General features: G+C 36.5%; 1 protein-coding gene across 3 annotated transcripts; it reads left to right on the plus strand.

Moving 5' to 3' along the window:
- Positions 1 to 311: 311 nt before the first annotated feature.
- LOC129870241 (uncharacterized) lies at positions 312 to 10,328 on the plus strand. 3 transcript variants are annotated; one of them, XM_055944938.1, is made up of 9 exons: positions 316 to 924; positions 1,630 to 1,788; positions 2,858 to 2,938; positions 7,673 to 7,765; positions 8,013 to 8,108; positions 8,187 to 8,330; positions 9,424 to 9,531; positions 9,739 to 9,790; positions 9,865 to 10,328. In XM_055944938.1, exons 1-9 carry the CDS (start codon positions 589 to 591, stop codon positions 9,924 to 9,926), a joined length of 1,131 nt encoding a protein of 376 aa, XP_055800913.1. In that variant the 5' UTR covers positions 316 to 588; the 3' UTR covers positions 9,927 to 10,328. The 3 variants fall into 3 exon arrangements, with proteins under 3 accessions (XP_055800915.1, XP_055800913.1, XP_055800914.1); XM_055944939.1 differs by having other exon boundaries at positions 317 to 924; positions 8,016 to 8,108; XM_055944940.1 differs by lacking the exons at positions 9,424 to 9,531; positions 9,739 to 9,790; positions 9,865 to 10,328 and adding an exon at positions 8,918 to 9,116 and having other exon boundaries at positions 312 to 924.
- The last annotated feature ends 495 nt before the right edge of the window (positions 10,329 to 10,823 follow it).

Below are 10,823 nucleotides of genomic sequence, written 5' to 3' on the forward strand. Positions count from 1 at the left end.
AAAATATTTATATTACATTTAATAAAATAATTTATAGCTGCACAAACATCTATCAAGTTCCAAAAGTAATATTTTTCTTTTTTAAATTTTGTATCAAATTAAACTATATCATATAAAATAGGACGGAGGGAACATATCCATCATAATAATATATGATAAATGAGAATTTAAATATTAGAATAAAACGCTTTAAAAGTTATAGCAATGATTCATAATATCAGAAAGAAAAATAATGAATAAATTAACTCGCCTTAATTTGTGAATAAGATTTTTTAGTTATATTAACTAAACTTGTGTAAAACCCTAGGTGCAGGTAAATATTTTTCCTAACTCTTGAACTTGGTGGGCTGTTTCTGGAATTTTTACTTGGTATTTGGAAACGTGTTTATAGAAGTGGACACAGAAAAACTGGCTGAATAATCCAGCGTTTCCCCCCCTCTATTCTCTGCTCGGAAAATGAATGATTTAGGGAAGTTAAATTCATACACATTGTATCAGTTGAATGAATAAAAATGATTTTGTTTTCTGTTTTCCTTGTGTTTTCTCTATTTTTCAGAAACTGGTAGAGTCTGAGGGCTTCCCTGTGTAATGAACATCTTGTTTAATGCATGTTCTGCTGCAATTTTTACAAGGACTAGAAGACGTGCCGTGAAGAGTTCAATTGGTGCATTTTCAGCTCTTTCATGGAAGACAGGTGTTGGATTTACTGCAACTAGAAAAGTTGATTTCGATTTGTTTTTTAAGCAAATCTGTGTTCGCTGCTATTCATCCAAAAAGTCTAGTGGAAATAAATCTAGCTCACAGAAGTCTGATCCTACTCCAAAAATGAAGGAAGATAGAGATGGTTTCTTTGTTGTTAGAAAAGGAGATCTGGTTGGGGTCTACAAAAACTTGAGTGATTGTCAAACTCAAGTCGGATCCTCGGTAACCACTATTATCTCTCTCATTAATTGATCTTATTGAATGTTTCTATTGTTCTTGGAGGATTGTTAATTTGCAGAGAGTACATATAAATACACTGCTGTAGTAAAGCAAGTGGTTCTTTATTTCTGTGTTAGAACCTTTTTTATCCATAATTAACCTATATTATTTACTAAAACTTTAGCCAAGTGTGTTTGGACGACTTCGACAACAGTTTAGGAAATCGGTTGTGAGTGTATTGCCAATTAATCAGATGTCGCCAGGACGTCATTCTTTGGTTCAAGTACTGTTGTTAACCAATGTCTTTCAAGTATCAAAGGAATCACGAAAAGATAGTTTTAAGTGAGTTGAGTGTTTATCCTTCTATTGGTTATTGTTTCTCCTTTTACTTCTACAACCCCTTCTCTCTATCTCTATTTCTCCGTCTCTCACTTCCTCTCTTCATCATCGGGATAGTTTACAATTTATTTTTTCATATTCTGTACATATGCTTTTTCTCCGTACTGTTATTATCGTCATCTGCCTATTATCAGATGCCATCCTTTTTTTTTCCTGAAAAGTTGTCAACTGGCGTCTTTGAGATCATTTTGTATGGATTGATTGAACTTTACAGCCTATACATGAAACCTGTGAGATTTTTCTCACTGTAAAGATGTTCACTTGCAATGAGTTAATCAGTTGTTTTCTCCTGCTCCTTGTTCCTGACAGATATGTGACCCTCCTGTAAGTGTGTATAAAGGCTATGCCATGCCTAAGGACACAGAGGAATATCTTCTCTCTTGTGGGCTTAAAAATGCTCTTTACTCTGTCAGAGCTGCTGATCTGACTGAAGATCTCTTTGGGACCCTAGTACCATGCCCTTTTCAGGTAAGCCAATATGTGTAATTCCTGGGATCTACTATTTATTTGTAATGGCTTAAGTATTCATTTTATGAGGTTTCCACCTAGGTAGGTGATAATGAACTAATCTGATCTAAATTTTGACTAACGAATTCTGTTGTGAGGTTGATGTGAAACAGATCTTAATCTGCAAGTTCCTTGTCAGAACTACTTGATACTAGGAAATTTCCTTTCCACTTGACTATTCAGATCATCACTGACCATACAATCCTAAATGAATGCTAGAATAACTTCAAATAAAGGCAAAAACAATTAGCTGAAGAAACCCGGAATTATCATGTTTTTATTGAAATTGAGATCTGAAAAAAGACCACCGATACAAGTAGCTGATTGTGTATCTTGTGTCCAAAGAGTTGGGAATAAGAATGGTGAAGAGTTACTGAAAACTAACTTTGCCTGTATGCTATATAAGGGGTGACCTATTACGGCATCTCCAACCAAAGTGATAGAATCCACATTATATACTACAGTCTAAATACACTCTACTTTTTCTGTTATATGCTATAGCAGGGATGAATTAGCACTGCATGCCCAAATCAAAGTGAAACTTTCCAAATTTTATACTGCACCCTCACTTTATCAACAAATGGTACTCCCCCAAAGGAAAAGAAGACTGGGAGTTTCATTGCATTATGTTATGCTTGGTGTACATATTTGTTTTCTTTTTCTTCTATGTTAATAGTAATCAACAGTAAGAGATCATCTCTGCATGCACTTGATGCCTTAATTGTAGGTTTGTATGCTCCCCAGATTAATTTCCTATATGATGTAACATTCCTATTTCGTGTGGTAATTCTATAGACAGTGACAGAGAAGTCCTTAACTTTCTCCAATCCTTTATTTAATATTCTCTTATCTTCTTTCTATCTTTATGTTTCTCTCGTCACTCCTTGGAAATAATAAGCACATGCTGGCCAGTCAGGTGAGCTGCTTGTGATCGTAAAGGGTGCAATTGCCAGAAAATGACACATCTTTCCTCTTTTATTTTTCTTTTTTGACTGGTCATACCAATTTATTAGCATTTCATTACTTGCAGCAACCCTCTTCCTCAAAAGGTGGGATGCCTGAACATATGCCAAAGAAGAGGTCACAGGATGTAATGTGGTCAGAATATACGGTATGTTGGGCCATATTAGGTTAATTTGTGTGAAGTGTATCTGGGTTTGCAGCAATTGCATCTCTGATTTCTTCACTTCTTACTCTACACCTAGATTTTACTTAATTTTCCTAAATTTTGTTGGGCTCCTAAGAAAGTGTACACATTTTGTATGCAACTGAAGCATGCTCTTAATGTTAGGAGTTTCCTTGCGAATGTTCTTTAAGATGCCATAAGTAATGGTTTCAGAACTACAGAAGAATGTTCACTAATTCAACTAGAATGACATTTTTTCTCTCATAAGTAGCTCTGCCTTTTCAATATACAAATTTGTGTGTTATTCATTTTCAGAGAATTGTTGGTATCTTTCTGTTATACCTGGAGAACCTTCTAAGAGACTTAAGTGGTAGTGCCATGTGGTGGAATATATCCAGCAAGCCAGCATAGTTATGAGCAAGTTTTTCACAAATGGATACTATTATAATATAGATTAAATATTTTATCAGAAAAACCAAAATTTAACCGGAAAGAAATTTTTCTATCATAAGTAGCTTCGCTTTTTATTCATTATTAGAGAATTTTTGGTATCATTCTGTCGTATGAGATAAGTCTTACATGCCATGTGGTGGAATATATCCAACAAGGCAACTCTAGTTATGAGGAAGATTTTGCGAATGGATACTATTATAGTACATATTAAATATTTTATTTTTGAGGTTATATGTGCATGAGTACATCATTTTCTTCAATTGATAAGAGAATTGTTTCCCAAAGAAAAAGGTTCACTTGGTGACCTTCCATAGTACGGCAGCTCGAACTTAGATGGATTACCTACTCCTTAGGAAGGGTGACAGAAGTTCATGTAAGGATTGCAAGGTTATTCCGGATGAGTATCTCACAACTCAACATAAGCTCTTGACAATGGATTTAGAGAGGAAGAGGAAGAAGAGGGTTGAGTATGATTGATCAAGGATCAAGTGGGGCAATCTTACTACTGCCAAAGATCAGGAGGTGGAGGAGAAGTTGATGACGATGGGGGCTTGGGGGAGTAGTGGGGATGCCAGCAGTATGTGGAATAGGGCAACTAATTGTATTAGGGAAGTAGCTAGAGAGGTATTGGGAGTCTCGAGGGGTAGCATTGCTGGACATTGAGGGGATTGATGGTGGAGTGGACAGGTCCAAGGGAAAGTGGAAGCCAAGAAGGTTTCCTATATGGAGTTGGTGGAGAGTAGAGACGAGGAAGAAAAGAGGGAAAATAAGGAGAGATACAAGGCGACAAAGACGGAAGTGAAGTTAGTTGTGACAACGGCTAAAATAGCAGTGTTTGAACTCTTGTATGAAGAACTTCAGGGGAAAGGTGGGGATTAGAAGTTGTATAGGTCCGAGACTTGGACCAAGTGAAATGCATTAAAGACGAGGAAGGCAAGGTATTGGTGGAATATGCAGACATTAGACAAAGATGACAGACCTACTTCCATAAACTTTTGAATGAAGAAGGAACAAAAATATTGTGATTGGTAATTTAAAGCACTCTTAGAGTCGCCGAGAGTTTGGGTATTCTTGGGGTATCCATCTTGAGGAGGTTAAGGAAGTTATTCGTAATGAGAAGGGGGAGGGAGATCGAGCTAGACAAGGTTCCGATGGATTTCTGGATGAGCACAGGTTTAACAAGTATGGAGTGGCTAACTAGGTTGTTTAACGTCATTTTTTGGATGTCAAAAATGCTCGAATAATAAAGGTGAAATACAATGGTCCCGTTGTACGACTATAAGAGTGATATTCAGAATTGCAACAACTATAGGGGTATTAAGTTTCTAAGTCACACTATGAAAATTTGAGAGAAGGTGGTGTAGATGAGGATAAGGAGGAGTGGGTCTATCACCGAGAACCCGTTTGGTTTAATGCCAGAGCGTTCAACTACAAAAGCCATACATCTTGTAAGGAGAATGATGGAGCAGTATAGGAAAAGGAAGAGAGAATTACATATGGTGTTCATTGACCTAGAAAAGGTTTACGATAGAGTCCCCAGGGGGGTTCTGCGGAGATATTTTGAGACTAAAGGTGTACTCGTGGCTTACATTGGGGCAATTAAGGACATTTATGATAGAGACGAGACTCGAGTAAGGACGGTGAGTGAAAATTCGGTCACTTCCTAGTCGTGATGGGGCTGCATCAGGGATCAGTTCTTAGTCCAATTCTATTTTCCTTGGTGATAGATGAACTGATGCAATATATCCAAGGTGCCATGGTGTATGCTATTTGCAGATGACATAAAATTTGATTGACTAGACACACGTCAGAGTTAACAATAGGCTGGACGTTTGGAGACATGCCTTGGAGTCAAAAGTGTTTAGGTTGAGCAGGGCCAAGACAAATTATTTGGAGTGTAAGTTTAGTGATGTAACTCACGTGGCATGTGTGGAAGTAAGAATTGATACACACGTCATCTTCAAGAAAGAAAGTTTCAAGTATCTGGGGTCATAATCCAAGGTGATGGGGAGATTAATGATGATGTTACACATCGTATTAGAGCGGGGTGGATGAAATGGAAGCTCACATCCGATGTCTTGTGATAAGAATGTGCCATCAAGACTTAAAAAAGAGTTTTATAAACTGGTGGTCAAACTAGCTAAGTTTTATGGGTGAAGTGTTGGCCATTCAAGAACTCGCTCATTCAGAAAAGAGGATGGCGAGATGGAAGTGTTGGCCATTCAAGAACTCGCTCATTCAGAAAAGAGGATGGCGTGATGGATGTGTGGGCATATTAGGAGAGATAGGATCAGGAACAAAATTATTCAACATAAGGTGGGAGTGACTTTCGTGGTGGACACACAGAGGGAGGGGAAGTGAGATGGTTCAGGCTTGTGAAGAGAAGCATAGATGCCTCAGTGAGTAGGTGTGAGAGATTGACTATAGTGGGTATAAGGAGGGACAGAGGTAGACCGAAGAAGTCTTGTGGAGAGGTGATTAGCTGAGGATATGACCTTAAAAAGAAAGATGTTGAGGTCGAGAATTAGGGTAGAAGGTCAGTATGTAATTGAGTGTTGTCGAGTCTCCTTATCAGTTTTGTATTATTACTCTCCTACTATCGTATTTTTCAATTCTAGTATTACCTATTGTTTCCATTGCTTCAGTTATCATATTATGCTTCCCCTAGCGCTTTATTTTGTTGTTGTTACTGCTTTCATTTCCATATAACCTTTTTCAAACTGTTTTGAAATGCATTACTTGAGCCAAGGGTCTATTGAAACCAACCTCTCTATGTCTACGGGGTAGCGGTAAGGTCTGCGCATATTCTATCCTCTCCAGACATCACTAGTGTATCACTTGTGGGATTACACTGGGTATGTTGTTGTTGATAAGAGAAATGTTTTTTATGAAGGTTGATAAAACATGTTTATTTTTTTCTATTTTTATAGGGCTAACTAAGATTTCATGGCATTGCGATGTTAAAAGGTCATGCTTGCTTAGTTTGTCTCTCTTTTTGTTTTCTAAGAAATTCAATAAATTGGACGATTCATGATTAAGCCATATCACTGGAGATTGGTAGTTCTGTGGCTGATGTTGAGAAACATCAGAAATGAAGAAAGATAACCAATGGTTACTTCTATATGCATCTTACTCTTACAAGTAGTCGTAGTTCTGTGGCCGATGTTGAGAAACATCTGAAATGAAGAAAGATAACCAATGGTTACTTCTGTATGCATCTTACTCTTACAAGTAGTATACTCTATGAAGGAACATAAACTATAGTATCCTTCTTCCTGTTAATAAATTTCTTTTCTCACAGTAAATTTATAAACTACAATTGCACTTCCCTTGATCATAGCATTTTTCTGCATGACCAACTTTTTAGATCTGGACCTTAATTTATATTTACTGGCTTAGATAACTAAAAGATGTTGCTTCACCCTTTTTGTGCTTTGAGAATGCAGGAACAATACTAGAAACGTCAAAAAGAACAGAAGCTCAAAGTTAACTTCTATTGCCATTTCTTTCACACTCACTTTTTTTCCTTCATTTAGTAATATTTTTGAGGGCCATCTCAACAATATAGATATACCTGATCAAGACAATATAGATGTAGTTTTGATGTAAATAGTCCCATGTTTTCGGGGAAGAAAGTTAGGAGCTGTAGTGATCCTTGATCCTGCGATGGGGAGGGTAGTTTTTTAATGGCCAAAGAAGATTGTTTTTACTTTTCTTTAATTTTTTTTTACCCCCCATTTTTGGAGGATTTATAGTGTTTCCACACTTCCCCTCCGGTGTGACTCGAACCCAGGACCTACCGGTCGTGGGTGGAGGTGCTTTACCAACTGAGCAACCCTCACTTGTCCTACTTTTCTTTAATTAGATTTGAGGATCAGGGTTTTAGCTAAAAGATTTGTATGTACTTGCCATCCATCAAAAGGAACACTTAGTATTTTGTAAATTCTGCATTAGGCGTCGAACAAGAACTATACCACCTATCGGTTAAAAACAAACATTTTAGAGTTGGTTGGGTTTTAACCAGATGAATTGCAACATTTTTTTTGTACATAAAGCACATAGAGTTGCAATTGTTAATTGATGTTTATTTGCAAACTCCTGTCAAAGTGAATTGTGTACTTCTATCCACGTTGTAGAAAGGTGGTTTATGTATATGTTTGGCTTAAAGTAGTACAATAATGATTTGTTGTATTCTCTGCCCTGCATAATGTGTTTGGCTTGACACTGTTCTGGAAACTTATTTATTTTGGCCATGTTCGTTTGCAGGATGCTGTTGGATCAGCTGTTATTTCAAATGATTCCCTTAGAAAGCATGGCAAGTTGGATGATCAAAAGGATGACCAAGCTCTGCCATCTGGTGTGAGTGTTAAAGATGGATAATTGTAAAACATAAATGCTTTCTGTAATTAATTTAACTAAGCAAACTGCTTTATTTTTTTTTTAAAAAAAAGTAGCAAGGGAAGATGTCATTTAAACTTAATGGGCTAACCAATGCAAAAATCTTAATTTTTACTAAATTAGTTGTGAAAAGTGAACTCTGAGCTTTTATGAATATTAGATGGTTTATGGTATTGTGTGCGAAGAACCTTATCATTGTTGTTGTCAGCAGCGGTCTTGTACTCTTGAATTTGATGGTGCTTCAAAAGGAAATCCTGGACTAGCTGGTGCAGGAGCTGTCCTGCGGGCTGATGATGGCAGTTTTGTAATAGTCACAAACTTTGGGATTTGATTTTTTTTCCTTATTCTTCAAACTTATAATTTACAACCTTCCAAACAAAAGATCTGTAGGCTACGTGAAGGTTTAGGAGTAGCAACAAACAATGCTGCTGAATATCGAGGCATTATTTTGGGGTTGAACTATGCACTTAGCAAAGGGTTTACAAGTATTCGCGTTCAGGGTGACTCCAAACTTGTTTGTATGCAGGTTAGTTTTTCAGAGTTATGTATTTAGAGTCTTATCTCTTCTTTTATGTGCTTGAACGAACTCTTGTCCTTTGACATTCTCTGAAACTTCTCAAATTTCCATCTCTTAACATGATATTGTGCTCAAGTTAAGTTACTCTTTTCATCATATGATTGGATCAATGGAATTCTCCTTTTTCTTTGGGAGGGGGTTCATAAGGATCCATGGAATCCCTGTTGCATTTTAAAGGTCTAGCGGGTAGCATTTTATATAGGCAGCTCCTGGCAATTTTTTTTATATTGCTTGTCCATTAGTCATTGAGGTAGTCAACAATATTATGCCCTTCTGGTCACTTCTGCTTAATTGTTTTGTTCGATATAAGAGCACTTCTCCTTACCTCTCTGGCATAAGTAATAGTAGGACCTTGCAATCAAACGACTAACAGAGTGTTGGAGAAAGAAACGATGTAGTTTCTTAAATTGATGATAATCAGGCCCCCATTTAATTTAAGGTCTCTGTTAACTAGTTGTAGACAATCCCGTTCAGAGCATTTTAAAGCAATGAGGAAATCTTAACAAGTATTTCAGTTAATTACTGCATCCTTTTAGTGACAGCCAATTGAAGAATGACCTACATGGCAAAGTCGGAGAAACCTAGAAGAGAGACTCCTGCTACAAGAAAAGGTAAAGAGAAGGCAAAAGAGAACGTAGTGGATGATATGTTCTTTTACCTTTAGGAAAAATTCTTGTGACTGGTAAAAGATAAAGAGAAAGCAAAAAGGGAAGAAGTGGGCAAAGTTCTCTTACATAACGAGGAATTCTCTTTCTAGGGAATAAAATGATCATGTATTCATGGTTCATTTTGTATGATCCCTGTTAAATTTAGGATGAGCTTTGTCATCTTCCCCTTGATGCCATAATGCACTTCATAAAGTTGATGTGATGATATATTGTTTTTGCTTGGTTAGTTACTTCAAAGCAGTTGTAATTAATTCTTTACAAACTAGTTGTCCTAATTACTAGTTTATCCTAAGAAGTACGATTTTTTAGTCTTGTTCTCTCTTTTATTAATCCCCTTGACATTTGAATTCATCAAAGTATCGTTTGTCAAACAGATTCAGGGCCTATGGAAGGTTAAAAATCAAAACATCTCCACGCTGTATGAGCAGGCAAAACAACTGAAAGATAGTTTTCTTTCTTTCCGGATCATTCATGTCCTTCGGGTAATTCTATAAATCGTCTCTTTTCTTTGCTCTTGGTCTGCATGATTTTCATTCTATATTGTTGTCCATCTATATGTGTCACATGCTTTCTATTTAAATAAAACCCCAAACAGCATATTACAATCCTCATTATTCTTTTGGAATTACCTATGAGTATTACCTTGCTGGTTTTGAGGATTTAACCCATTGCGAACTCTCTTTTAATAGGAGTCAAACTCTGATGCCGATGTTCAGGCGAACTTGGCCGTTGAACTTGCTGGTGAGGGTTAAAACCTGGACTCAAAGATTTCTTGTCGTCATCAATGTTTTATCTAACTTCATGTGTTAATGCAGATGGTCAAATTCAGGAGGAGATAAGAGAAATAACTGAAGGGCACTTGAAAATGACTTCATAGTCCGTGGCTGAAAAATGTAGCAACGGTCCTCTAAGATTTGTATTCTCTCGGGGTTAAGTTATCCTATTTTTGCCAATACCAACAACCGTAAAGGATTATGCCTATGAAGCCAGTGTATTGCGCGTATAGCCGCATACTAATATTCTTCATTGTTAATGGATTAATGTTATTGCAATTGGGAACTTGTAAATGTAATTAGGGATGGGATCATAATTGGCAACAGAGCCAAATTTTACTGATGAGAGGGTTCTTTAATCAAATGCAAAACGTTTGATGCAAGTCATCGTCTGTGATTTGTCATTTTTATTGCAGAACTGTTGTCATTTTATTTTTCACTCCTTATTCTATTGCTGAGGACACATTAAGTATTTATATATATCCCAATATATAAATAATTTGGTACGTTTGAGCATAAGCTTATTGATAGTAGCTTTTTATTGATGCAGTTAATATGATTGTGGGTTAAAAAATGCAACTACCTCAGAATATCATCCTTCCGTTTTTATTTGTCACACAAATGGGAAACAGCTAGCTATATTCACATTTCACATAGGGTTCATCGTTCAATTATTTTCCTAGCTAGCTATATACACATAAGTTAAAAATTCTTGACAAACATCGACAACAAAACATCGTCTAGGTTTCTCCAACATTAAAAACTAACCAGCTTGTTTCAACATCTGTGAACAATAACATTTTACACACAATATAAATACATAGCTAAGTTGCCATAAGCAAAAGCAAAGAAATTTACAGCACTTGAATCCAGATTTGATTATATATAATGGCTCTAAGTTTGTCAACGTTTATGTTTGTTGGTTGTTTTGGAATTTTAATTGCTGCTGTGGCAGCTCAATATGGCGATGATCCTGGTAGTAGTACTGACATGCCGTATAT

Source organism: Solanum dulcamara, chromosome 10 (assembly GCF_947179165.1).
Source record: "Solanum dulcamara chromosome 10, daSolDulc1.2, whole genome shotgun sequence".
Taxonomy (NCBI): Eukaryota; Viridiplantae; Streptophyta; class Magnoliopsida; order Solanales; family Solanaceae; genus Solanum; species Solanum dulcamara.

Excerpts from the sequence above, each read along its gene's own strand:
- LOC129870241 (XM_055944938.1), top strand. The coding sequence starts at position 589 with ATGAACATCTTGTTTAATGCATGTTCTGCTGCAATTTTTACAAGGACT. Across the intron at positions 9,532-9,738 it reads GGATCATTCATGTCCTTCGG|GAGTCAAACTCTGATGCCGA; the intron begins GTAATTCTATAA and ends CTCTTTTAATAG. Across the intron at positions 9,791-9,864 it reads CTTGGCCGTTGAACTTGCTG|ATGGTCAAATTCAGGAGGAG; the intron begins GTGAGGGTTAAA and ends GTGTTAATGCAG.